The sequence below is a fragment of the Acomys minous genome (assembly GCF_964271855.1).
Source record: "Acomys minous genome assembly, chromosome: 13".
NCBI classification, from domain to species: domain Eukaryota; kingdom Metazoa; phylum Chordata; class Mammalia; order Rodentia; family Muridae; genus Acomys; species Acomys minous.
In genome coordinates this window covers 3,406,692-3,434,411 of record NC_140495.1, presented here as the reverse complement: position 1 = coordinate 3,434,411, position 27,720 = coordinate 3,406,692, and the positions used below count along the sequence as shown (strand labels likewise).

Below are 27,720 nucleotides of genomic sequence, written 5' to 3'. Positions count from 1 at the left end.
GGATACGCGGTGCGGCGCCGCTTATAAATCGCTCCTTGTGCGGCGCCATCTTAAGCCCTCGCTCGGTGGCGGCCGCGTCAGCTTGTGTCCTGCGCAGCCCGCGGCCCCGGGGAGGCGGAGACGGAGCGCCGTGGGTGCCGAGCCGTCAGCGCAGGAGGCCGAGGGCGAGCGCACGGCCGCGGGGGAGCAGCGCGCGGCCCCGAGGTGCGCGGCGCCGAGCCAGCGGGAAACTTCGCGGGCCGGGTGGCGGCGGGAGGCCGCGGGGGCGCGCGGGCCGGGGCCGGGGCCGGGGCCGGGGCCGGGCGCGCGCCCGCCGGGAGCCCGGATGGACGGCTGGCCGCCGTGGGGTGGGGGTGGGGGGGGTGGGGACCGCGGTTCGCGTCCCAGCTAGGGCGGCTGCGGCGGGGGCGGGGTGGGCGGGGGCTCCGCCTCCGTGGCCCGCGGAGCCGGAGTGCGGGCGCCCCCGCGCACGGAGGGGGTGGGGGTGGGTGGAGGGAAGGAGACGACGAGTCCGGACCCGGCGCGCGTCCCCTCCGTCCCTCGTGGAGCACGTATCGGTGATCAGATTTTCTTCTTCTTGTTGCAATGACCCGGCTGTGAGTTTGAATCCAAACAACTTTAAGCCGTGGAGTCGCCAAACTCTTGGATGCAGCGGGCGGGATGCGTCAGGAGTGTGTTCTTGGAGGGTGGCGTCCTGGACTCGCGTGGGGTCGACGGCTGCGGGGCCGACACCCTGGCGGAATTTGGGACGGGCCGCGGGCCACTCCTGGTGTTGGGGGGTGGGGTGGGGGGTTGCGCAGGATTCCGAAGCCTGCGCTTTGGGGGAGGGGGGAGGGGGCTCGCCCTTAGCCAGTAACGCGAGCCACTTGGTGTGGGGTCCGCTTCAAGTGTTTTTTTTACCCCCCAGCGCCTTTGCTTTCTGGGGGAGATGGAGTGGCCGGAGCGCGGACCGCCATGCCGTGGGAGCCTGGCGACTTTGTTCTGAGTGTTGTTAGGGACCGGACTTGGGAGCGGACGCTGCCAAGTTCGGTGGTGCCCCAGGCCGGCTCCGGGCAGCTTTGTCTCGGGCTCTGGTCTCCTCCAGACATCTGTGGGCTCCCCTCCCCCCGGGCCTGAGCGCTGAATGGAGAGCGACTGGGCTGCTGGTATGCGGAGGTCGGCGAGAGGAAATCGAGGAGTGGTTTTAGTGAAACGAGAGCTTTGGGCCGTGAATAATGGTGGCTTAGACCAGACAGCGAGCTGAGGAGACGGCAGCTTTGCCTTCGATAAAGGTTGCCTCATGTTTTTCACATGGCCAAGTTGTGAAGCGTTTTGTCTGGGGTTTAGGAAGCCATTTCCCTGTTTACTTGTGACTCGCAGACTCTCCTCGGCCAGGAAAGAGGGACAGCTTGCTCTCTTGGTTCTAGTTTAATGCTGCTTAAGCTTGTTGCTTTTGTATTTCGATTTTGTATTCGGGTTCAAACTTTATTTGAGTTAAGGCCGCTGTTACATTCAGAAATCCCCGAATTAAAAAGAAGTGCCTCTAAGGTTTGTTTGAGAACAGCATTGATGCCCGTCCTGGGGTTAGCCGTTCTGTGACCTAACTTGTCCTGAAGGCCGAGGCTGGACAAGGCCCCCAGTAGCGGCAGGGACGTTGAAAACTTGCAGACGTCCTACTCTACCAGACCCTCGCAGGCTGAAGCCCTTGAGGAAGCGGCTGTCTGGAAAGCTTAGCTTGCTTGTCTGGGACAGAGTCCTGGGCCTCACGGTCACAAGAATGCCAGCCTCAAACAGGGAAGCATTTGATCATGTGCAGGTGTCAGGAAGTACAGTTGGACTGTTGCCTGCCGTTTCTTGTAGATTGTCCAGAGCAGTGGTTCTCAGCCTCCCTCAGGCTGCGACCCGTTAATACAGTTCTTCGTGTTGTGACCTCCCCAACTATAAAATTCTTTTGTAGCTACTTCATAACTAATTTTGCTACTGTTATTAATCGTAATGTAACTACGCTCTCCGATGGTCTTGGGCTACTCGGTGAAAGGGTCGCTCGGCCCCCAAGTTGAGAACCGCCAGTCTGGAGCCTGTATATTGGTATTAAATGTCTTCAGTTTGAAGGGAAGTCACTACATTGTAGTGATGATGGGAGAATAAATGGTGAATGAAGCTTTAGCACTGGTTTCGGAATGCCATCGCCAAGGTTGCGGGTGAGAAGACCAGTTTCTCTGTTGGAATGTATTTTGAAATGTGTGCTTAGAAAAACTGGTGGAACCCCTTTCCAAGTAAATGCTGGGTAGAGCGGGGACTAGAGCCTGTGCGCACTGGGGGGGGGGGTGGGCGGTGGGCGGTGGGCGGTGGGGGTGGGGGTGGTATTAGATCCTTGCCCCACCACATCTAAGCAGTGAAGTGGGTAGTGCAAGTATGTTAAGTCAAACTAAATTACTGTTAAAGGCGAGGCAGTGGTCTGAGCCCATCACCTAGGGGTCAATTTTTAGTGTCCTTTGAGCTTGTTTTAACTGTTTCTTTTTGTGGCCCCTTTCTGTCAACTCATATTTGTTATTTAAAACAATCTCACCGAAGACATTTATGCAGTAGAGTAAGTAGTGAAACAGGTGAGCAGCTGCCTCAGTGTCTGAGGGTGTGTGTGTGGGGCTAGCCTCTGTCCTCACAGCTCGCAGTTTTGTCAGTTCTGAGGTGCTGCTGTTCTGCACTGCAGTGGGTGTGATCTGTAGATCGCTGACAGGGTGAGATGGGTACTGACTTGTGGTTTTACAGAATGAGAAGTGACTTGTGTCAATTGAAAGTGAATCAGAACTTCTTTACGCTCTGCAGAGAGGTCTTTATTTCCTCTGTTTACTAGGAAAGCTTCCCTTGTGTTTTATGCAAGGCGGAGCTTCCCTTGGCTCGGATCTCAGGTGGATCCTCTGGGCGGAGCTCTAGAAGGAAGAAAGCATGTAACCTCCCCTTTTAGAAGGAAGGAGGCGCTCCTGCCTGGGACTTAGCCACCTTTTTGAACTTCTTGTGTCTCTTTCAAGACACATTTCCCAATTTCAGTTGAGGCAGCAGCATTGGCGTCATGTTGAGCGCCCTCCAGTGGACAGAACAGAGGTCACTTTTCTTCCACTCCAGCAAGTTTTTGTGGAATTTATCCTGGGTGATTCTCTGAGGACCAGTTAAAAGGTGATTGGCCCTTCTGCTTAGAATTTGAGAAGCTCCTCAGCAAGTGAAGGATGGCTTTGGCCATATTGGTGACGCTTAGAGGTGAAAAGTGTCAGAAGTTGGTAATGAAGATTTGCCTTTAAACGTGAGTGTAGCTCCCTGCCAATGAGCTAGGAACAGCACTGGTGGTGGCAAGTTACCTGTGCCGCCCACTCGGGCGGGGCTCTGCTTCTTACACACAGGTCTTCCTTACAGACCTGGGGGAGAGTTCACTATTCTCTGAAAATTCTGTTCCCAATCACCCTGTCTAATAACTAGAGTGGAGCACATTACCTTAGTTTTTGGAGTGGAGTGGTCTGTTTATGAAGGATTCTTGGCGGGGTCAGGGTCAGGGGTTCTGCTTCTCAACAACGGGCTGAGATGAAATGACCCTCAGTCATGCAGAGACTGGAGCTCATGAGTTCAAACTTATGCTTTAAGGGAGCATTGTGTCATTTGAGTGACTTTTTTATTGCTATTATTTTTTTGGAATAATTGTACCATTCCCCTTTCATTTCCCCCAGACCCACTCATTACCCCTCTCATTCAAAGCCATGGCATCTTTTTTCATTAATTGTTACATGCACACACATTCCTAACTACAACCTGCTCCATTTGTATAATGTTTTAGGGTTGGTCATTTGATATTGTGCTCTTCTAGGGCTTCCTTGTGTATAGACTGAGGCCTCATGGTCTGCCCCTCCCCCCACTTAAGCTTGTCTGTTGTACTATTAACTATCTACCTAAAAATTAATATATATAAGTGTATATGTACATAGTTAAAATGCAGTTTTTCTCATCTGGACTGACAGTGCTTCCTTCAAATGCCAAACACTAACAAAAACCCCAGTACTAGGCATGAGAAGCCATCTTGAGTTGTTGGCTGGATCTGTCCAGTAGACTCCAAAACATAGCAAACAGCCTATTGCTGTTACCCTGGTTGACCCCAAGAAGTGGACGGTCAGTCCCTATGGCTGAAGACGCCATGCGCTTCAGACCAGTGCCCAGAGGATGCCATCTACTCTAGTCTTCATGAACCAGAAGACATGGTACAGGCTTCTGAAGGAGGGAGGCAACCAACAGTCCTCTGATGCCTTCAGACCGCAACAGCGACCAGCATGGCATGAGAAGCACTAAGGGTGTCGTAATGGAATTGGGCTTAAAACCCAGTTCAACCAGAGGGACATGCCTAGTGCTGTAACCTAGCCAGCCACCCAGGGCTGATGAAGTCATGGGTCTTGGAGAAGTAGCTTGCATCCAGCACTTCATGGTGGTCTTAAGTCTCCAGACTCACTTAGGCACCTTAAATGCTGGGCAGATGCCACGGATGCTGTGGTCTGTCAGCCCTGCTCAGCTTCTTTAAACCATAGAAGCCTTTAGCTGAGTGTAGCGTTAGGCTAATTCCAAACTGAGAAACAGTGCTAAGCTGGAGGTCAGGTGAGTGTATTTTGTAGCAATGATTGCTCTTCCCTAGTTTTTTTGGGTGGGCAAGTTACTTGTATTGGTTCAGCTTTTTACTGCTAGCAAGGTTTTTATTCCCAGAGTTTGTAAAGTGGTCTTTGTTGAAATGGCAGATTCTGGCTGACTCAGTGTGTTTAGCTGCCCTTCAAAAGCATCATCGATCTGAGCCTGGTATGTCTCACCTTGCAATCCAGTACAAAAGGCTGAGGCAGGAGGATTCTTATGAGCCCAAGGCTAGCCTGCAGTGCAGAGTGAGACCATCTGAATATTGTGCTTAGCTGATTTTAATGCAGCATGGGGCTATGCATCTTGCCTAGAACACTCACCCATCCCACAGTCCTGGGTGTTTTCAGGGAGCTGCTGTAAAGGGTTGTTTGGTTTTCTGAAACAGGGCCTCCCTAGGTGGTCCAGGTTGGCTGGAACAGGGTTTGGGGTGCTGGAATTGCGTGTACCACTGTGCCTGGCTAGTGTCTTGCAGTATCCCAGTTTTCCTAGTTGTGGTTTATCAGCATTGCTGCAGTGCAGTGGAGAGCTGCTGTGACCGTTTAGACTGCTGGTTCTCAACCTTCCTAACTCTGTGACCTTTTAATACGCTTTTCATTTTGTGACCCCAACCATAAGGTTGTTTTTGTTGGGACTTCATAACTATAATTTTGCTACCGTTATAAACTAATGTAAATATCTGTTTTCCAAGGGTCTTGGTGACGTGAAAAGATCATTGGATGCCAAAGGGGTCACGACCCCCAGCTTGAGAACCGCTGGTTTAGATTCTGTAGGAAGCTGCCTCAAGCACTTCCCATTTTTTTCTTCTGGTTTTACTTAGGATATAAGTACATTTTTGCATTGATTTTTTTTCCCCCCTAAAGCAGAGCTGTAACAGATATGAATAACAGTTTTAGAAAATTGTGATTTATAACCTTCATTCCATGTGTTCTTTAGTCTTCATGTTATAGAGACCACATCTGTGGTCAGAAGATTGTAGGTCCGACGGGGAAGGAAGAGCACAAAAGCTGGAGTTAGGGCCGACGTAAAAATGTGTGTTGTCTGGCCTTCCCGTAGCTGAGGGGATGGCTGGTGTGCACTGGGAGTGAGTAGATGCTGTGGGCATCAGCCACGGAAAATAGTTTACTGCGGCGAGATTTCTTGAGTGCAATTTGAAGATCTTGAATTTAGGTTAGAGTAAGAATTGGCCACTTTGCGGGGTGGTGGCTGCACACTGCCTGCAACATTTCCTTAGCACCGAGCGAGCAGTGAGGAGCTGCACCTTTGTAGAACTGGGGGGCAAGAGCATAGGAGTGAGTTTGCTCTCAGGTTTTGGATGAACTGCTGTAAACGTTTTAATGCTGTTGACTCTAGCAACTCCAGGGCGGCGCCAGGGCCGTGTAAGGCAGCTTTTGTTCTGTGCCAGTGAAAGACTGTGCAACATCAAACACAGCATTAAACACCTAAGGTTCATTTAGATGCAGAAATAGAAACAAGCATCGGGCCAGTGTGCCGCTGACTTAGTCTTTTAAAGTAGATGCATGAGTATAACGTGTCGGTTGTCTCTACCAGATGTGGCGCCAGTTTGTGGCTCCGCAGCTGCTGGAGGCCGTTATTGCCAACTTGTGGTTGTGCTGCTACACTTCCTGGGCCCCAAGGCCGAGTTCCCGACACTGTCTGACCCTGTTCATGTCAAGGAAATTGCAGGAAGTCTAGGAATACCACAGGAGCAGGAGATATCCTGGAGGGCGAACAGTGATGGTTAAAATGCTGGTGCTGCTGCACAGTACAGCCCCAAAGTTCATTGCCAAAAGTGATGTTTAAAAGAATGGGGTTGTTAGTGGTGGACACAGACCTTGCCTAGAGAGGTGGCTCACTTTTGTACTCTCAGCACCATGGACGCTGAGGGAGTGTTGTGATCACATAACAGAAAACATTGGTCTTCTTAGAATGGTTTGCCCGTGTGCTGAGGGACCTTGGATTTTCTTTATTGCTGTTGTATCCCCGCTCATTTCGCTAAAATAAAGTTCTATGAAAAGACTGATAGCTACTTTTTTCCTCAACTAGAGGCACCTCTGGGGCCCATGACTGGACCAGTTGTATCAATGACCCATTTTGACAGTGAGGGGCTTATTGCTCTCTGGACACAGCTGTCTTGCTGCTCTGTATCACTCTGCCTGGGCAGAGGACACCTGCTTCTAAGCTTTTGGAACTCCTGGCTGGATCTGGTCACCAGCAGGCTGGTCATGTTGTTTGTAGCAGTTCCCTGTTGCTGTTACGTGAGCTGTGCCCTCTTTATATAGTTTGTGCTTCTGGACTCTAGGGTCTTGTTATGGGATCAATCATTCTGTGTCGGATTCCAGACTTTGGTGTTAGTGCCTTCAAATTATACCTCACCCTACTGATGGCCTGTGTTTTAGGTGTCTGCCTGGAACACTTGGAACCTGTCTCACTGCCTTCCTCTCCTTTAGCCTGTCACAATTTCCTCGTGATACCATGACACCTTTAGAACGGTGCCAACTCAAGTGTGGTCTGGCCTTTGAACTGAGCCTCGTCGTGTGGATCCCTTTGGGTGGCTCCAAGGTGCAGACGACTCGGGCCACCCCTACCCCAGCAAGACTTGTGATACATTTTGTTATGTGGTCTGACAGATTTCTTTGTGCTGTTGTGTTTGGGCATTTTTGATCTTAGTTTCTTCACATTGTTTCTTTAGTGATCTTGTTTTCTTCCTCCGTTCAGCCACACACTCCCCTGTCACACGCTCGGAACTCTGTGCTCCCATCTCATCGCGAGCGCCCAGCTGCTCCATCCTCATGAGTGAGTGCGCAGCTTAGCCGCCCTTTGCTGAGGACTCCCTGCTCCTCAGACTCTGGGCTCCATAGCTGTGCCTTGTAGTGAAGTGTGCAGCACTGCCTCTGCTCCTCCCTCTGGCGCCCAGCCCACAGCGCGTCCTCTTCCAGCCTCACTCACCAGTGTTGTTGCTTCTTCATTGCTAATAATACTGACTAACTGGAGAACTCCCACGGGCTTCTTTTCTGTCACTGTCCCTTCACCACCACCTCCTCCTTTGGATGAACTAATGCGCGCAAGGCTCACCATCCTCGCGCCTGCACTTCAGTGCTTCTCTGAGGCCTGCCTGGCTCTTACCTGTCTGCATACAGACACGCTGTGATTTATAGCATTCATGATTTTATTAAATGTCCGTGCCATTGTCATGGTGGTATCCCCGTGTCTGTCCCTGTTGTATGCCCCCCCCATTAGTGACCACTTTGTTACATATTTTGGGCCTCCTTTCAGTTATTGTAGCCTGATCCCAGTTGCTGCAGTTGCTTGGGGGCCAGGTGTGTGCCTCCTCACCGTGACAGCTCCTTGGCTCTTCCCTCATCTCTCCCTGGGTTGGAGTGGCTGAGTTGAAGGGTTAGTCCTTGGACCTCCCTGTTTAGTCATCTCACTGTCAGCTTTAGGTAGATACTGTGATGTGCACATGTATACCCTAGCCTTGGAGTCTCCTCTCTGTGCTCTTGGTCCCACCCACCGCTGTGCACTTTTCTCTGAGGCACCCCAAGCAGTGGATGGAAACTGACCCGACTGTTCACGTTCCCAGTTTCCTCGGCAATAACTGCAGCTATCCACTCTCCTTTCAGAGTGTCTAAATTCTCCGCAAGTCCTGTCCCTTACTTTAGGTACATCTAGCATTAAGTCATTTTAGTGCTGTAGTAATGTCACCTTAGCGTTGGGCTTACACGTTGCCGAGGCCTCTGGCTGCCCCTGCTGGCTTATACCTCTGCTCCCCCTTATCACTCAGTGCTGGAGCTGGCGCAGCATCTGTGCAGAACACAGCAGCGTGAGCTCCTGTGCAGATCATGTTGTCCTCCTCGTCTCCTTCAGACTGATAAGGTACTATGGGCTGCTGTCACGTATTCCTCTCCATTGTGACCTGTTTACCCTGTTTTGGGAAAAAAAAAAGGATCATGTCACCTCCCTTATTGGTTTGATAATGGCCTGTAAGGCAGTATGTATTGCTGTGTACCCCCACCCCCACGCACACGTGTATGCACATACACGCTGTGTACCCCTGCTATGTGTGCACATACACACATGTACATGCTGTGTAAACCCCCCCTCCCCATGCCCTTGTTTTGTGTAAGTCTGAAGCCGATAGGAACTTGTGGATTTGCTGCCCCTTGTTTGCTTTCAGCTGATGCTCCTCACAGATATGAGGCCTATGAGTAGCTCACAGTGCTGAGCCCCTTCTGGCTCACACTGCCTCAGCGCTTGCTCGCACTGATCAGTAATTGCTGTAGTTTTGGTCTTGTGGGTCGCTCAGCATTTGGTTGTGGGATAACAGTGTAGAACGTGATCTGAGGTGCTGGTGAGGGGCTTGTGTTGTCTCATGGCGGCAGCTTTAGTTGCTGGTGGCTGGTGGGTACTTACAGTATAGCTGCATGAATGAAAAGCTAAAATCCTAAAAATTAAGAGGCCATGCCAACAGATAACTGGCTGTCATAGCAGATGTCGTGGCCTTAGGTGGGCACCGTGTTCCTAGCAGGCCTCAGTGCTCAGGCTCCAGTGCTTCCCTTCTCTTCCTCCTACAGAGAGGAGGCTCAGCTTTGTTTCTGACTCCAAAGCACCGCTCCCGTCAAGCTGCCTTCGTGCCTAGTGTTACCACTCTGGCTTAAGCCAGGACCATGAGTCACCTGGCCACTGTTGTGCCTGCTTGACTGGTGACTCTTCTTCCTTACAGGCTTTTCAGTTATAGCAAGAATAAGCTCTTGTGACCATGGGCAGAGGCAGGCCAGGCCGCATGGCAAGTTCCAGGTTACACAGTGAGACCCTGTCTAAAAGAAGAAAAACAGGAACCCAACTATGCAGCAGACACCCGCCCGTTTCCACTGAAGCCTGGAGAGCTGCAAGGCTTGCTGCTGTGGAAGCGCACCAGTGAGTGCAGGCTCAGCTCAGCCTGCTGTGGCTGCTGGGCAAGGGCAAACACTGTCCTCTCTCTCAAGGAGCAGCTGCTGCCTGGGTCACTGTGAGCTCCTGTTTTGGGTCGTTGATGTGTTTATTACCTTGTTTATTACCACCTTATGCTACTTGTGAGGCCTGCACTCTGAGGTTTGTCTCTGCTGTCTTAGGGGTTAGCATCAACACCATGTGACACCGGGAGTGCTGTGCCAGGGTCCTGCACCAGCTCCTCCTGATGTGGCAGTTCTGGTTAGCACAAGAAGGACCCACTGGCGTGTGGGGACACCTGGGCACGCTTGCAGCTCATGGTCTTCAAAGGGTTTGAAAGTGTTACCTGAATTCTGATTTATTACATACTGGTCTTGATGGCCTAAAATATTTTTTTCCCAAGTAAACCTGCCTGCCTTTCACCACCACTGTCCAATTTCATGACCTGAAGGTTTACATGAAAACAACAAATGCCAGCCTTCTTAGTAACCTGTTAACCCTTAAAAAGCCTTTCTGTTTATTTCTTCCTCATGTCGCTTAGTCTGCTTAATTAAAAACAAGTTCCCTCACCATTGTTCTTGGTGAGTGTGGTACAGTGAAAGGTTTACAGATTCCTGCTTGCTCCTGTTCTGTGAGGTTGGAGCTGAGGAACACTTGGCTGGAACCTGATCAGACACACAGGAGGGTGAGCGTGAGTAATGACGTCCTTTGGGTCTTAGTGTGGTGTCGTCTGCAGTTCACAGAGCAGCAGGACTAAATAGTGCAACATTTTAGTTTTTAATAAGCACATCACTCCATCAAATATTTGAGCTTAGTATATGCTGAGCACTTGCAGATGTGGAGACTGAAGTTGGCGTTTCAGTTCCCTGAGCTCAGGCCTTGAAGTTTTGAGAGCCAGAGTTCGGGTTTAATGGGGAAGGGAAACTTGTTACAAGTGCAGATGAAGAAGAGCTTTCATAAGGGAAAGAAAGTAAAACATTACATTCTGGAGTCCTGCCACTGACTCAGCCTCAGTGTGGAGACCAAGTTGCGATGCAGCATTCATTCCCTTTCCCAGGCATGTTAGAGCCACACAGTGGAGTGCAGAGTCACTCCCCACGAGAGGCACTGGGCCATAGATACTAGCGTGGCTACTGTTGAGGGAAGAGAATTACCTGGGATTTCTTTATTGGAAGTTCTGAGCCATGCATGCATTCATCTGCAATGTTGATTTAACCAGTGATAACTGGAGAAGCAAGAAGTAGAGTTGAGGGCTGGAGATGGCTCAGTGGTTAAGAGCACTGGCTGCTCTTCCAGAGGTCCTGAGTTCAATTCCCAGCAACCACAGGGTAGCTCACAACCATCTACACTGAGATCGGATGCCCTCTTCTGGGGTGTAGGTATGCATGTAGATAGAACACGCATACACAGAAAATAAATAATGTGTGTGTGTGTGTGTAAAAGAAGTAGTAGAGTTGAGTTGACAAGGCTACAGACAGATCAGGATTTGAACTGAAAGGCATAGTTCATTAGTGCGGAAGCTCAAAGAGTTCAAGGCATCCTTGGTTAAGAAATAAGAGCCTGCTTTAAGAAAAGTCAGTGACGCTGGGTGTGGTGGTGCACGCCTTTAATTCCAGCACTCAGGAGGCAGAGGCAGGTGGATCGCTGTGAGTTCGAGGCCAGCCTGGTCTACAAAGTGAGTCTAGGACAGCCAGGGCTACACAGAGAGACCCTGTCTTGGAAAAGAAAAAAAGAAAAGTGAGTGATTCTCCTCCTCCCCCCAAGAGAGAATACAGCATTCACCCCACTCCCCCTTTTTAAAGTATGTGTGCCTTTTGAGGCAGGGTAGTAGAGTGCTTTCCCATCTGCAGTCCATGTGGTAGGTCACTTAGCTTTTGGGCTTTAGTGTTGTGTCTCAGTATTTGGCTAACATGCTATAAGAGGTCCAATACAAAATTTATTATTGGACATCTACCATTTTATTCTTCTATTTTGATTACAGTTAATCTGCATGTGTGTGCGCATGTGTGGGACACTGTTTTAAGTTTGTCTATTTTGGTTCTGCAGGTTGTATGCAAAGCCTATGTGTTCTCATGCTTGATAGTATTGGAAACTTCAGGAGGTTGATAGTTCTCTTTTTAATGACAGTTTTAGTTGTGTGAGAAATCCAGTCTTGACTGGCTACAGTAACCACTTCCCTGGTCAACCTGCACTCTTTTCTGTCTTGCAGCCCTGCACCTGCCATGTGAGCTCTAGGGTTGAGGGAGCAGCTGACTCAAGCCTGGGGTATGCTCAGCCAAGCAAGCTTCTGTGGGCTGGCCCCTGGAGAGCTCACACTACCTGCTCAGGAGCATCTTTATTGATCCTTAGGCTATTCATGGTCCCTGCCTTTGTGACTTGCTCACTGCTTGGTGCCTTTCCCGCAGAGCGAATTTATCCCTTCTTTGTGCTTGTGTCCTCCTGGGGTGCTCTGCCTGGCTGGCTGGCTGGTGCTGTTTTGGGGTCCTCCCTGACACCTCACTGCTGCTCTGCATTTCTAAGAGTCACAGCTCAGTCTTCCCTTCTCTTTCTTGTTGGGTGGGGAGGAGTTGGGAGGGAAAGGGCATGGTCAAAATATATTATCTCTAAACATTCACTAATAAAGAAATAGGCTTTGCTAGCTATGACCTTGCCTTGACTCCTTTCATTGGTACGATAACACCAGTAACAAAGAGCACTTAAAACTTGTTAGGCGGGTGAATATTAACATATAGATTATTTTTCAGGTCTGTTGATGCAGCCTTTCCATTTCATTGTACAAGTGGAATGTCTCTGAGGATTCCTTTAGTGTTAACCAGTGGGATTTTAACTTACAGGGTGTTGTATGGTAGACGGTGCTGTGCTTCTGACCAGTGTAATGAGCTCTCGGTTGTGGCTGTCATCACCCTCCTAACTGGTCGTTGGAGACAGGCAAAAAGCCTTCAGTGTGGGCCTGGCTCATCTTGTTGCTCGCTTCCATTGATTCCTTTGTCCTGCTCTTTGTGTGCTGTGGATTAAGAAATCAAGACTAGAATTTGTTTTGAGTACGTTGAGCTAACTGGAACATACCCTCACTTGACATGCCCTTCTTCCTAGTTAGAAAACAGGGTTTCTGCGTGCTCCCCTACATGTTTTCTTCTCTTGATGCAGTCATGACTGGATTCCAGTAGTTTTTGCATTTAATTGCAATGGCTACTTTTTTATTATATTGAAGCTGAGTGTTCTGTTCAGCCTAAAAGTGCCTCAGGAGTATTGACAGGTGTTCTCAACTTTAAACATGCAGTTACTTGTGAGGTTGAGAGAGGTGGATTTTTTTTTTTTAAAGGATGACTTCATTTTAACAATTCTAAAAGTGTAGAAGTACAGGGGTTTTTCTAAGTTTCAAGATAGCATTGAGCTTTAGGTTTTCTTTGGAGTGGTACTAAGTGCCTGGCTTTGTATTTAGTTCTGTGTAAGCTGCAAAGAATCCTGCAACAAAACGCCACGTTCTTACAGCTCAGATTAACACACATTTTGTAGTTGGTAGTTTTCCTGTGTTTGATTTTTAAAAATGAAACCCAAAACCTGCTAAAGAGTTGGCACTGCTCTGCTCTACTGCAGCAGCTGCTGTGCAGCCTGCACATACTCTACATGCATGGGTGGTGACGCCCACTGCGGGGTGTGTGTGTCTGGGGTGTCTTCCTGCGATGCTTGTGCTAGTGAGCACTCATGAGCTGCAGAGAGAAAAACGTGAGCTGTGCGTGCAGTGCACTTTGAACACACTTGCCCCGCACTCCTCCCAGCCCTACACCACCCCAGAAGCCTCCAGACTTCCTGGCCTGTTTGTGTTAATAACCCACAGGTTCCAGTTTGTGCTGCCCATGTGCTCGTGGGTGTGGGGCTGTCCACTGGAGCGAGGCTGGCGTCTCCCCGCCCACCATGCTGGAATGCTTGCTGGCTTCATCTGCTAGTGCCTTTTTGTTGCATCTGTCTTTCCTTACTTGTGTGTCTGCCCGCACACGTGGTGGGCATTAGAGCACAGCTTAGGGAAGCTGGCCCCTTCCTCCTGGAGATGGGACTCAGCTTGCCACGCTTTGTAGCCTTTACCCACTGAGCCATCTTGCCAGCCCGTACCTGCTTTTTGATAATAACGTGTTCTTGGTCTGAAGGGTTAGTACTGTTTAGAGCATTCATTGGTAAGGCTGACAATATAAGTGCAAAGTTACAATTGTAAAATTGTGAACACTTGTCCTACATATACATACTCAAAGAACTTTTATTAAGTATAGTGCATATGTGTGCTTCATAAAAATAAGTGCCACATTGGCGATCTGACGGACAAGTGTTGGGTTTCAACCAGACAGAAGTCATCCTGCAGGGTGTTAGGTGCTGGGAAGTGGCAGACAGTGGGTGGGCAGGTGAGAGCACTTGATGGTGATGAGCCCTTGGTAAGTGGATGGCTTGTCTGGCGGCTTCTGAGGACTTGGCATTAACTCACATGTTGGTTGAGTATCAGTCAGTGTTATTAATCAAAGGCTTAACTATGCTTTTAACTTTTAAAACACACAGTGCTGCTAGCAGTTCCTCTTAGAAGTAGCTAAGAGACCTTGTATGTTCAGGTGTTTATCATGTTCTTGTATTAAAACAAGTGAGGAAGGACTAAGTAGCCCAGAGCAGGAGGCGACATTTAGTTCTTCTGTGGTCACTCGCTGCAGTGCTGGTGTCCATGGCCTTACAGCTGTTGACATGCAGGATCTTATATAATGCCAATATGCCATTATTAAATGCAGAATTGATGTTATAGAAGTGATGAAAGAAAAGCCCTGAACTCCCTGTCACTGGGGGGTGCGGGTGGAGCAGTCATTGGGGGTGGCTGGGTGTCTCAGCCCGTTGTGCTGCTGTAGTTGTCAGGGCGGCGGTAGGATGTTCATTCTGTGTGCTGTGCAAGAGCAGGCTGGCTTCAGGAAGGCGCCCTCCAGAATCCACCGCTGAAGAGGGCAAGGAGAAAGGAAACCAGGATTGTGGCTTAAATCCCGGGAGCTTTGCTTTCAAAATCACACATTTTAGTAAAGAATTTTTAATCCTGAAGATAAAGCCAAAGGCATCCCAAAATTAGAGCAACATTTTCTTTAAATAATGGGATTTGTTCTAGTATACATTTTTGAAAAGTGATTTGCTGGTACACGGTTTTATAATATATGTGCTTTATGCAGTGGTGTTCTCCAGAATTAACAATAATTCAAAGTTCTTAGAAGATGGATAATATAAGGTAGTTTTATCCTGATGGGAACTTGGAAAATAACTTTAGTGTAAGTCTATACTAGCTCTGAAAGAGGCATTTATAGATAGATTAAAGTCAGATAGATGATCTTTGAGCTCATAAATAATTGGAAAAGTAAAGCATTTAAAGAACAAAAAGAAAAAACCCAAAGATACATGTGTGCGCAGGCTTCTTAGCGTGGGTGAGGAGACGCACGCGAAGCCGAGCCCCACACACCCCTTGTCAAGAGGCCGTAGACACGCAGGAGCAATGATCACTAGCACCCCGATGGCCGCTTCCCCTGACACCGACTCATGCTTCCTGCTTGGTTCCATCGCCATTTTCCTCTCAGGGTTGAGGTCTTTCCTTGGTGTTTCTGGAACCCTTCGCAGCCTTGGGCACTATCTACCGGGTGTTTGTCCCACGTCTCATAGGCTACTGGGCAAAGTGTCTGTGCCATCACTTAGCATTGTACAGCTCAGCCTGCTTTTGCTGAATTGCCTTCTCACGGGCTTTTTCCTTTGCTGAGGAGTCTCTACAGTGGCGGTTAGAAAGCACTGATTACCAGGAACTCTGAGGTTGGTCCAAGGGTATGCTGGGATGGAGCCATCCCTTGTCCTGAAGTCTCTGATGAGGAAAGGTTTCCTTTGGGGCAAGGCCCTGCTCTACTTCAAGGTGGAGTTACCAGATTGTTTTGGTGAATAATGCTAAGAATTCTTGCATTTTTGGATCTATCTGCAGGAAATTCTTTGGCCTGCCTGTTGCCGCTTAAAGCTGTCGTATCCCTTCCATCCTATTCTTCTGTCAGTTGGTCCCTGCCCTACAGGGCGCTGTGAGGAGCAAGGGTACTTTCTGTGTGCTTTGCTAATGTGTTGTGTGTTCAGGACACCAACATGTGCAGATTCTGAGTTTAAACATGAACTACTACCCCATTAAAACTATTACATGTCACGCTCCAGACCACAGGTCAGCCACATACTTGGACGTTACCTAGTAAGATAGTAAGTGTTGGCTGTGTACCAACAAGGAGGAAGCATAGGGAGCCTCTCAGCCCGCGTGTAGGAGTGGCCCTGACTGGTCTCCAGGCCTGTTCCACGTTGGCCAAATGAGGTGCTAGATATAGACAACCCTCCTCTGCAGAGCTGCATGGGACCGCCCCTTCCTGAGGGCTGGGCAGAGTGAGGCCGCACCCTTCTCCACACAGAGGGATGGACATCACGTTTCTTGCCCCACCACATGGCTGTCCTCACCTCAGGGTGGGATGTTCTTGTCCTCTCACATGACACCTTTTACTGTGGAGCCTCCAGCAAGGGGGACGGCAGTGTGCCCCTCTGCTTACACAGTGGTCGTTAGTGTGAGGTTGCCAACTTCATCAGCATTAAAAACACCTTTGCACAAATTGAAAATGCAGTCACACCCAAGGGTCCTGTCTGTCTGTATACACTCTCGGGTAATTTGTCAGTGCTCATGTCAGCTGTAGTGTGGGGGGAACCTTCTTGGGGCAGACATTAATGATGGAAATTGTTCATAGAGCACCTACAGACCTTAAGCTTCCATTTCATTCTTGGTGAGTCGGTATTTTTCTTGAATATTGTAGAATAAAACCAAAATGCAGACATAATTTAGACTAAAATTCCCCTGTGGAAGCTGTCATGCTCTGACCACAAGGGCATCCATACCAGTTACCATGGTGCATACAATGTTGATTGACAAGCATGCTTTTAGTTGTACTTCAATTTTTGACTTGAAAAGTAATTTTGCTTCTTAAATAAATTGCATAGATCACCATTCTGATCCCAACACTGTTATATAAGGGGAAACAACAGACTTTGTAAAAATTTCTAACTCCACTACCTCAAGTGTTAGGGTATACGGGCATGTACCACTGCGCCCAGCCCAGCCTTCAGGGCTTCACAGTGAGTTGGACTTTGAATGGTGCACCCTTTGCTGGTGGGCACTGGAGAGGGCTCACTCTCCATCAGCACCTGTGTCTGCGGCTGTTTCAGCTGAGAAGAGCTGCCTGGACATGACCTTTACCATCGGCTCAGTGGTGATGGAGCTGTGGCTGGTGCTATTCTCAGTGTGTGCCCTGGTGATGTGGCTTCTGGTGGTGGCGAGGCCTAGCCTAACACAGTGGCCTGGATTAAATTTTAATGCCTGGTTGAATTTTTTTCAGGGTATCTGAAGCTTAGTGAACAACTGCTGTGACACTCCTGCGTGGACCATGGCTACTCAAGGTTGGTGATCAAATGAAGCCGAGGCTATCGCAGGGGGATCTGCTTCATGCGGCTCCCTGCCCCTCTTGGCCCTGCTGGCTCGCCAAGCCACCTTTTGCTCTTTTCTGCTCATTACTACTGGCTTGGTGACATAATCAACAAGCCACCCATGGGCATCTAGTGTGAGGGTGCGTCTGGAGGTCACCCTGTCCATGGAGTACGTGCAGCCCCCTCTGCTCGCCTCCTAAAGGACTGCGATGGTACTGTCACAGGCATTTCGTTCAGGAAGCATTTTCGTGCTCTAACATGCTCTGTTTCCACAGCTGACCTGATGGAGTTGGACATGGCCATGGAGCCGGACAGAAAAGCTGCCGTCAGTCACTGGCAGCAGCAGTCTTACTTGGACTCTGGAATCCATTCTGGTGCCACTACCACAGCCCCTTCCCTGAGTGGCAAGGGCAATCCTGAGGAAGAAGACGTGGACACCTCCCAGGTCCTCTATGAGTGGGAGCAAGGCTTTTCCCAGCCCTTCACACAGGAGCAAGTAGCTGGTAAAAGCATTTGTGCATTTGAAATGTAGAGTTAACCTTCTGACAGGGATGTGTCATGGTGCAGACACAGCACTGATGGGAAGTGGAGGGAAGGCAGGGTGCGGCGTCTGCATGGCACTTGGGATGGTGACGTCTCACACAGGTAGTAAGCACTGGCTTTCCCTTCCCAGACATTGATGGGCAGTATGCCATGACTCGGGCTCAGAGGGTGCGAGCTGCCATGTTCCCTGAGACACTGGACGAGGGCATGCAGATCCCGTCCACGCAGTTTGACGCTGCTCACCCCACGAATGTCCAGCGTTTGGCTGAACCGTCACAGATGCTGAAGCATGCAGTTGTCAATCTGATTAACTATCAGGATGATGCGGAACTTGCCACACGTGCAATTCCTGAGCTGACAAAACTGCTGAATGACGAGGACCAGGTGAGCAGTGGTGCGGCTGCTGCTCAGTTTACCTTGGAGAACTGGGGGGGGGGGGGGGGTTAAGGGTGTGTGTGCCAGTGGCTGCTCTACACCAGCATCTGGAAACTAACGGCCTCTTCATCCCCTTATCCTAGGTGGTAGTTAACAAAGCTGCTGTTATGGTTCATCAGCTGTCCAAAAAGGAAGCTTCCAGACATGCCATCATGCGCTCTCCTCAGATGGTGTCTGCTATTGTGCGCACCATGCAGAACACAAATGATGTAGAAACAGCTCGTTGTACTGCCGGGACTTTACACAACCTCTCTCACCACCGCGAGGGCTTGTTGGCCATCTTTAAGTCTGGAGGCATTCCAGCTCTGGTGAAGATGCTTGGGTAAGGAAGCACAGGCACGGAGCTTGAAGGCTGGGGAGTAGAGGGGTGCCGTGAGGCTGGCTCACAAAGGTTTTCTTCTTTCTCCCAGGTCACCAGTGGATTCCGTACTGTTCTATGCCATCACGACCCTGCATAATCTGCTGCTACATCAGGAAGGAGCTAAAATGGCAGTGCGCCTAGCCGGCGGACTGCAAAAAATGGTTGCTTTGCTCAACAAAACAAACGTGAAATTCTTGGCTATCACAACAGACTGTCTTCAGATCTTAGCTTACGGCAACCAGGAGAGCAAGGTGCAGTGGGGAGTTGTTTCCAGAGTGTGGAGCCACTGTGCTTAGGTTATCTGTGGCCTTGACCCCTGTGTCTTTAAAGTGCATACAGTGCCTGCTAAGCACTGAAGGGGCAGGAAGCAGGCCTCCTGAGCCTACCTGGGCAGAGGATGCCATGACTGGGAGAAAAGGGGCTGGGTGTACAGAAAACACTGTTTTGAGGCCTCATGGAGAGCTCTGAGAGAAGTGAAGTGTTCCCAGGTGCAGGCAGGTGAGGAGGATGGAGGATGGTGAGGTTGGAAGTTAAACTGTTTGACAGAGTGAGGGGTAAGGCTGTTGTGGGCCGCGTGGGTCCTGTGAGGCTGGGTGGGTGTGCTGAAGTCCAGGGAATGTGACCCCTTAGCACAGCCATGAAGAGAGGCCTGCCTGTGCGGACATTGAAGGGTCTGAAGGGTGAGGGAGGGGTCATTCTGCAGCGCCTCATAAGGCGCACAACATGGAAGATCCGGGCAGAGGCTCTTAGTGCCCTTTTCAACTGGCTGTTCTGATAGAACTTTCACTACAAGTACAGGCCGGTGTGGTTATTTTTCATGTTCTTTTCTCGTATGTTTACTGTGGGGAGGTTGCCAGAGTTGGTGGGGATTTTGTTTTGTTTTTTTGGTGATTTATTTATTTTTCTGTGCATTGTTGTTTTGCCTGCATGTGTGTCTGTGTGAGGGTGTCTGGAAGAGTAGCCAGTGCTCTTAACTGCTGAGCCGGCTCTCCTGAGCTGATGGTTCTTGAGAGAGTCGGGGTGCCTGGACTTGAGCAAAATAGCAGCATAGGAGTCACATACCTGGGACCCCGTTTGAGGCTGGGTCAGGGGTTCAAGGGCACACTGAATTGCAAGCTGGCTCCGGTTCGTATGTGGACAGTAGCTTGGTGCCAGGGCCTGAGCCTCCTGACTTGAGCTTCACTCATGTCTTTCTAGCTGATCATTCTGGCCAGCGGTGGGCCCCAGGCCTTAGTGAACATCATGAGGACCTACACGTACGAGAAGCTTCTGTGGACCACAAGCAGGGTGCTGAAGGTGCTGTCTGTGTGCTCCAGCAACAAGCCAGCCATCGTGGAAGCCGGTGAGGACACACGCTCTCACGGCACTCGCCGGTCCCTGGCCTCCTGAGTTCTTTGTCAGAGACAGCAGAGACACATTGCTCCATAAAGGTTGTTTCTGATTCTGACTTGGTGAACTTGAGACTGGACCTCACCAGCAGACAGACCCAAGTGTGTAGAGCACAGCGTAGCAGGATGGGGTTTCTGAGGCTCGGTGAGCAGAAGGCCTCAAATAAAAAGAGATCCTTGCTGTTTGTGCTGCGTGCGTGTGTGTGTGTGTGTGTGTGTGTGTGTGTGTGTGTGTGTGTGCGCGCGCGTGTGCGCGCGCGCGCGCGCGCGCTTGCTTGCTTGTGCATTTTAATGAGACAATTTGTATATGGCAGTTTATGTTATGTGCCTAGAGATAGAAAAGATACGGTTTGTGCCCAAGCCCCTTGTTGGCCCCTAGAAGGTAGGTGGCAGTTCTTTGGCTCCTGTCAGGAAGCACCCGACATCTGCGTAGGCTGTTGGTCCAAGCTTCCGATCCCAGGTCTACCTAGAGGAAGATACTAAGGCCGAAGCTCAGTTTGCAGCACCCATCTTCAGATTTAAGATGTGGAGGGGTAACTGAGGTAGATGCTAACAGTGAGACCATGAGCCTGGGAAAGACAAGAGTGCTGTGTTCATGTGGAGTCAGAATGGCAGTTCTGCCAGGTTTTCCAGAAACACTGAGAGTTTTTAAACGTGTTTGTAGCTTGTTGGAAATGAATGTGCATGGAAGCTTTTTAAGATGACCCAGGTCAATCTGATGTTGATGTGTAAAGTACTTCTGGCAGTGTAAATGCTACACCGTGCATCTTGTAGCGCGGCAGAGAGCTGCTCCCTGTGCATAGTCCTGTGGAGGTGAGAACAGTATACGAAGGCAGGTGCTGAGCTCATGGCCACAAGCCCGTAGTCCACCACTCACACAGGGGCAAGAGTTGTGGGCCTACCTGGGTTACTTAGCAAGGCCTTAGCAGAATGGAACTGCAGGGATGTGTGTTACAACAGGGATGACAGGTACTGAGGAGGGTCCGGGTGAACCCAGCGAGGGAGGAGGAGGCCACCCTAAGAAAGGAGTGCGGCCCGGCACCAACCTTGTGAGGCACAGGGAAGTTAGATGCTTGTAGGGTGAGGAGACTCGGTATAAATGCAGCTAAAGCAGGATTGGGTAATGAGCTGGCAGGGCCCTGGCCCGATGAACGGCGTGTGCTGTCTGACACGTGTGGAGCGCTCCCTTTGGAAGCGTAGGCAGGGTCAGATGCTAAAGGTCCTCAGGCTGTCTGCAGTTGCCAAACAGGAGAGTAACTGTTCAGTGGGAGCCACTGAAGGGAGCAGCTGGCCTTTAGGAACATAGCAGGTAAGTGGAAGTCCTTGGGTCTTGGGAAACACCCCAAGTCCTTATCAGCGACAAGGCCACAAGAGCAAACCAAAGAAGTCGACTTTGGCAAGAACACAGTCAGGGCCTCGCCAGTTTGTTAACAAAGTTACTTACGAAGACAACATTCAGCTAGAAAGATGGATTCGAAGGACGAGGAAGCCAGGCTAAGTGTGGGACATTGTGTGCGCTCAGGAGCAGAAGAGGGGAGCCTCGGAGTAGCCTGGTGGGGTTTTACATTCGTACCTGCGGGGTCAGAGTGCATGTGCTTGTCAAACCTCCTGAGCATTTGTGGCAAGTTGGACTTCTGAGAGCCAAGGGTGTGTAAGGGGAAGGGGAGAACTTGGGAGAGAACTCGCCCAGCCATTTAACAAGGGCGGAGCCTCAGCCAGCAGCTGGGGTGAGCTGTGAGGAAGGCATCTTTGGAAGGCCTTCTCCGTCATGTGGAAGGTGGACTAAGTTCTGTCTGTGACCTGTCTTGTGCTCAGGAAATGACTTCCATTGAAGGTGGGTGGGTGTGAAGGGAAATGACCACTGTTTTAAGTGACTTTATACCGCTGTCAGTCAGGGCTGCCACGGCTGTCCCTGGACTCAGGCTTAGGCAGTCCTGACTGAGCCAGCACAGTGCAGGCTGTCTGACTCCCAGTCTCTTTACCCTTCAGTTTACGCTTGTGCCTCAGGACTGGCAGCCTTCACCTTCCCATTCACATGACTTAATGGCGGTTGAGAGTTGCAGTTCTTTCCTCTGCAGCACACGAGTGTGTGGTGGTCAGCCATTTGTGCACACACTGCTGCATCGGCTCAGAGCTGAGCCTGGTACTGAGGGCCATTCAGGAAGTGGCCGAACGAAAGGAGTTGGTGGGAGTGTTCCTCAGGTGACGGATGGTGAAACTGTGTCCATGAAAGATGGGAGGAAACAGCAGCCATTTGACATAAGTTGTCACTGGCTAGGTGGACTGGAAATGCCGTGTGGCATTCTAGAAATGAAAGGGAGGAAAAGGAAAGCCTGCACTTAGGGAGGAGGGTAGGCTTTGCACGTCAGGGGACTCAGTGCGAGGCCTAACTGCACCACCCAGCTAAGAGCCATTGCCTTCTTTCGTCTGACTGCAGGTGGGATGCAAGCACTGGGACTTCACCTGACAGACCCAAGTCAGCGACTTGTTCAGAACTGCCTCTGGACTCTCAGAAACCTTTCAGATGCGGCGACTAAGCAGGTACGTTATGCAGAAGTGGCTGCCTCGGTGCTAGGGCCTCCTGAGCCTTGAACTCAGCACGGTTTTGTCTCCACAGGAAGGCATGGAAGGCCTCCTTGGGACTCTGGTGCAGCTGCTGGGTTCAGATGATATCAATGTGGTCACCTGTGCAGCTGGGATTCTTTCTAACCTCACTTGCAATAATTACAAAAACAAGATGATGGTGTGCCAAGTGGGTGGCATAGAGGCTCTTGTGCGTACTGTCCTTCGTGCTGGTGACAGGGAGGACATTACTGAGCCTGCCATCTGTGCTCTTCGTCATCTGACCAGCCGGCACCAGGAAGCTGAGATGGCCCAGAACGCCGTTCGCCTTCACTATGGACTGCCTGTTGTGGTTAAGCTGCTGCACCCGCCGTCCCACTGGCCTCTGATAAAGGTAGACTGCTGGGCTGCTGGGTGGCGACACTGGGACTGGGACTTGGCTGTGGGGACGGTGGCTGGGAGCGGCGTGCTGGGATTCTTAAGCATCTTGTGATCTGGTTGTTTACTAATTCTTTGATCTGTGTAGGCAACCGTGGGATTGATTCGAAACCTTGCCCTTTGCCCAGCAAATCATGCACCTTTGCGGGAGCAGGGCGCGATTCCACGACTAGTTCAGCTGCTTGTACGAGCTCATCAGGACACCCAGCGGCGCACCTCCATGGGTGGGACCCAGCAGCAGTTTGTGGTATGTGAATCTTTGTGACACTTGGCTGTTTTCAGGGGGGTGAATGCAGTCCACTCTGAATGCATGTGTTTCTGTAGGGAATCTGCCATGGCCAAATCCAAATCCAGCTTCTGATTCTTCCCCTGCACGTCAGTCAACAGGAAGCTTGCCCCAGCAGGCTTTAGAGCCCCGTGTTGCTGGTGGTCCTGTGGGTCAGGATGGCCTCATAGTTCCAGCAGTACTGCAGTCTGCTCTTGCCCAGAGTGGCTGGTGCTCTTCGGTGCAGCCAGAAAGCCAACTTTGGGATTAAGCATAGGGAAACTGAACGGTCACTGACCCCAGTGCCTGTGGGGTTTGTGTCTTCAGCAGCAGCTGTGTTCACCCTCTGGTTGTGCCAACCCTGCAGGGTGCATAGAGAGCGAGTCCCTTGGGAGTAATGGATGGGCAGGCTGCACTTGGCACAGGTGTAGGCTTTTCCTTAGCTGCCTTTGATCCACGGTTGGTTGAATCTGCAGATGTGGACATCATAGAGCGTAAAGGGCTGCTCACCCTGTCCATGCTTCCAGGGGCCTTCTGTGATGCTTAGTGCAGGAGCCTCTGTGCCTGAGCACTGGGCAAGCTGTGAGGACCTTTGAAGACAAGCGAATAATTGGCGCTTAGAAACTGAGGAGGAATGCCAGCTTGTTAACTGCCTGTCTCCTGGTAGGAGGGCGTCCGCATGGAGGAGATCGTTGAAGGGTGCACTGGAGCGCTCCACATCCTCGCTCGCGATGTTCACAATCGGATTGTAATCCGAGGACTCAATACCATTCCATTGTTTGTGCAGGTATGTTGCCTTCCAGACTTTAGGTCCCTAAATATTGGGAGGACCAGAGACCAGAAGTTGTTTTTTAGTCAAGAGCATTGGGACTATAGCCTCATGAAGAGGGGGTACAGAGCAGGGCTCCCCTAGAGGAAAGGTTCATGGCTGAGAATAGTTCTGGAAAGCTCTACTCCAGAGCAGCCTCTGGGAACACAGATCAGGAAACGTGCAGTGCAATCGAGAGGCTGCAGCTCACACTCCACACTGGGCACGTCTGTACCACAGTTGGGCGTGTGCCATGCTTTAGAGTGGGTTTAATTGGGTCTTGTTTGTTTTTTTTTTTTGTTTTTTTCTCCATAGTTGCTGTATTCTCCCATTGAAAATATCCAAAGAGTAGCTGCAGGGGTCCTCTGTGAACTTGCTCAGGACAAGGAGGCTGCAGAGGCCATCGAAGCTGAGGGAGCCACAGCTCCCCTGACAGAATTGCTCCACTCCAGGAACGAAGGCGTGGGTAAGTAGAGGAGCCGCCCAGTCCATTCGCTGCCATATGCACCGGGGCTGCGCCTGTCCTGAGGGGCCACTTCTTCTTCCTTTTCCAGCAACATATGCAGCTGCTGTTTTATTCCGAATGTCTGAGGACAAGCCACAGGATTACAAGAAACGGCTTTCGGTTGAGCTGACCAGTTCCCTCTTCAGGACAGAGCCAATGGCTTGGAATGAGGTAGGCAAGTGGGATCCTGCTCAGCTCCTCAGAACTCACAGGGCAGAGATGAGAAAGGGCTACATAAGTCTTCCAAGGGTGAGAAGAAAGGTTAGCTGGGAGTCAGGCTACCAGTGCTCTGCTTATGCAGTCTGCTTTTCTATGAATTTGTTCGTAATTCGTCCTCGGTGAGTCGCAGTTTCTGGTAACCTCCCCTGAAGTGTGTTGTGGACGCCCGCAGCGCCCGCTAGAGTTGTCTCAGTGGGTGATGCCCGCTGAGTGTAACTTGGGTAGCCATCTTCACGTGCTCTGGCCTGAGCCCTTGACGTTCCCCGCCCACTACGTCCCCAACCCTGTCCCCACAGTCACCTTGGTCTGGGTAATAATGTAGCTTTGCTCTTGCAGCTTCTCAGGCTCAGACTGTCATTTCCCACCGTCCACTCAGTATTAGAGCAATCTGCCTGTTGGGTGTTCATTGCTGTGTCTAGCGCTTGGACAGCCATGTTGTCTCTCATGCAGTTTTACTTTTAGAATAAATTAGTGACTATTTTAATGCTATGAGCAGTTTGAACTTTGTCTTTTGTGATCTTATTATAAACACTCAAGTATGGTTTGAAATTGTACATTCTTCCTGTACCCATTCATGTAGACTGCTGATCTTGGACTGGACATCGGCGCCCAGGGAGAAGCCCTTGGATATCGCCAGGATGGTATGTTGTAAAGGCCTTCTGTACGGGCTGGTCCACACCTGGGAACCTGGGTTGGAGGAGGGGGTGGCTGCACTTAAAGGTGATCCCTGAGTTTCAGTCAGCAGCAGTGGTGCACAGGGAGCTTGGCCATAGCATGCTGCCATGCACAGCCCTACTGTCAGCCCTTCCTGACCTCGGCTGTCTCTGTCCTGGAGAAGGGTGTCCAAGATGGTGAACAAAGCTGGTCTGTGAGGGCGCTCTGGAAAGTGGTCCGGGTTTGAGCAGTGCCAGGTGCCTCTGGCTCCTCAGCAGCTCTGTGACAGGCAGGTTGTGTGCCAGGCACAGTGAGCTGCTGCCATATTGCTCTGCCAGGGTAAATGTCAAGTGCTGCTGTGTGGTAGATAATCTCAGGAACTGAGGCCTGGTATTGTGTAATTACTTGAAAGAGACGCCTAGAAAGCAGTGTTCCTGGCAAGACGTCCTGACCACAGCTAATCTGTCTGTCTCTCCTTTCCCTGTCCTGTGGGCACCCTGACTCCTCCAGACCCCAGCTACCGTTCTTTCCACTCTGGTGGCTACGGCCAGGATGCCTTGGGGATGGACCCTATGATGGAGCATGAGATGGGTGGCCACCACCCTGGTGCTGACTATCCAGTTGATGGGCTGCCTGATCTGGGCCATGCCCAGGACCTCATGGATGGGCTGCCCCCAGGTGACAGCAATCAGCTGGCCTGGTTTGATACTGACCTGTAAATCGTCCTTTAGGTAAGAAAGCTTATTAAACAAGCCAATGTGGGTGAAATTCTTTACTCTGCCTGCAGAACCCCAGAAAGACTTGGTGGGGTGGGAATGGCTTTAGGCCTGTGTGTAAATCTGCCACAAAACAGATACGTACCTTGGAAAGAGATGCTCATGTGTGAAAGTTTCTCACTTTGATGTTTTTGCCACAGCTTTTGCAGCGTTATACTCAGATGAGTAACATTTGCTGTTTTCAACATTAATAGCAGCCTTTCTCTCTATACAGCTGTATTGTCTGAACTTGCATTGTGATTGGCCTGTAGTGTTGCTGAGAGGGCTCGAGGGTGGGCTGGTATCTCAGAAAGTGCCTGACACTAACCAAGCTGAGTTTCCTATGGGAACAGTCGAAGTAAACTTTTTGTTCTGGTCCTTTTTGGTCGAGGAGTAACAATACAAATGGATTTGGGGAGTGACTCACGCAGTGAAGAGTGCACAAGAATGGACCACAGATGGCGTTAGCAAACCCTAGCCTTGCTTGTTCTTTTTCTTTTTTTCTTTTTCCTTTTTTCTTTTTTAAATATCTGTAATGGTACTGACTTTGCTTGCTTTGAAGTAGCATTTATTTTTTGCAGTAACTGTTAGTTTTTAAGTCTCGTAGTGTTATGTTCTAGTGAACCTGCTACAGCAATTTCTGATTTCTAAGAACTGAGTAATGGTGTAGAACACTAATTCATAATCACGCTAATTGTAATCTGGAGACGTGTAACATTGTGTAGCCTTTTGTATAAATAGACAGATAGAAATGGTCCGATTAGTTTCCTTTTTAATATGCTTAAAATAAGCAGGTGGATCTATTTCATGTTTTTGAACAAAAACTTTATCGGGGATACGTGCGGTAGGGTAAATCAGTAAGAGGTGTTATTTGAGCCTTGTTTTGGACAGTTTACCAGTTGCCTTTTATCCCAAAGTTGTTGTAACCTGCTGTGATACAATGCTTCAAGAGATACGGTTATAAAAATGGTTCAGAATTAAACTTTTAATTCATTCGCTTGTGTCACTTTTGTCTGCCATGAGGTGGTTGGTGAGAAATGAAGCCGTGAGAGTGCCCAGGCTTTCAGGTCTGGGCGGGGGTGCCTACTGTTTCCTCAGTGGCCTTTAGCAGTGTCATGCTAAAAAGGAGGCAAACCAGAGGAAGGAAGTACGTGTTTCAGCCTTAAATATTGTCACTGGCTGAGCGTCTGCGAAAGGACTGTTGCTGCCATGTCTACCAAGTGCCTTAGCAAGCCTATGTAGACAGTAACTCCTGCAGCTCTCCCTCCTCCCCAAGGACACTTCCTGCAATAGTTTGTGTGCTACACTGAGCAAAACTAAAGCTGGAAGCCGACATAGCTCCTCCATAGATGACGTCACCTCACTGAGCAGTAATGAAGGCCTCCCTGGGTTCGGACTTCAAGTGTCTCGATTGTACGGCTCGCTGGAGAGGGCAGTCTTCCACTTCTTTGAACCAATAACTGTGTTTATCTGAATGTAATTAGAAGCAGAGTGGGCTGCCTCCTATGTGGCCTGCCAGATGACCTGTCGTTCTGGTGGTGGGTCTGACTAGGAGGCTTTGTGCATTTCTCACACAGACCTGTGATAACTCGTGTTTGGGTCTTCTAAAAATTGAGAATGTGCCGAGCCTTAGAGAGCTATTTAGTTTCCTGGTTTTTAGGGTTGTGCCTGCTAGACTAGCATGCATTCAGATCCACAGTCGGGGGAGGACCCTGTGAAGAAG

The 27,720-nt window shown here is 50.2% G+C and overlaps 1 protein-coding gene across 3 annotated transcripts; it reads left to right on the top strand.

The window, feature by feature from the left end:
• CTNNB1 (catenin beta 1) lies at nt 1–26,992 on the top strand. 3 transcript variants are annotated; one of them, XM_084753214.1, is made up of 16 exons: nt 1–204; nt 16,977–17,037; nt 17,340–17,567; nt 17,738–17,991; nt 18,126–18,364; nt 18,453–18,654; nt 19,601–19,745; nt 22,229–22,332; nt 22,409–22,747; nt 22,880–23,038; nt 23,724–23,843; nt 24,180–24,330; nt 24,419–24,540; nt 25,169–25,229; nt 25,753–25,973; nt 26,389–26,992. In XM_084753214.1, exons 2-15 carry the CDS (start codon nt 17,025–17,027, stop codon nt 25,959–25,961), a joined length of 2,346 nt encoding a protein of 781 aa, XP_084609340.1. In that variant the 5' UTR covers nt 1–204; nt 16,977–17,024; the 3' UTR covers nt 25,962–25,973; nt 26,389–26,992. The 3 variants fall into 3 exon arrangements, with proteins under 3 accessions (XP_084609340.1, XP_084609338.1, XP_084609339.1); XM_084753212.1 differs by having other exon boundaries at nt 2–204; nt 25,753–26,992; XM_084753213.1 differs by lacking the exon at nt 1–204 and adding an exon at nt 499–557 and having other exon boundaries at nt 25,753–26,992.
• The last annotated feature ends 728 nt before the right edge of the window (nt 26,993–27,720 follow it).

What these genes read in the sequence shown, in the direction of transcription:
- CTNNB1 (XM_084753214.1), top strand. An exon ending in CCATTCCATTGTTTGTGCAG is followed by an intron (nt 23,844 to 24,179) that starts GTATGTTGCCTT and finishes TTTTCTCCATAG; the next exon opens with TTGCTGTATTCTCCCATTGA. An exon ending in CCTTGGATATCGCCAGGATG is followed by an intron (nt 25,230 to 25,752) that starts GTATGTTGTAAA and finishes TGACTCCTCCAG; the next exon opens with ACCCCAGCTACCGTTCTTTC.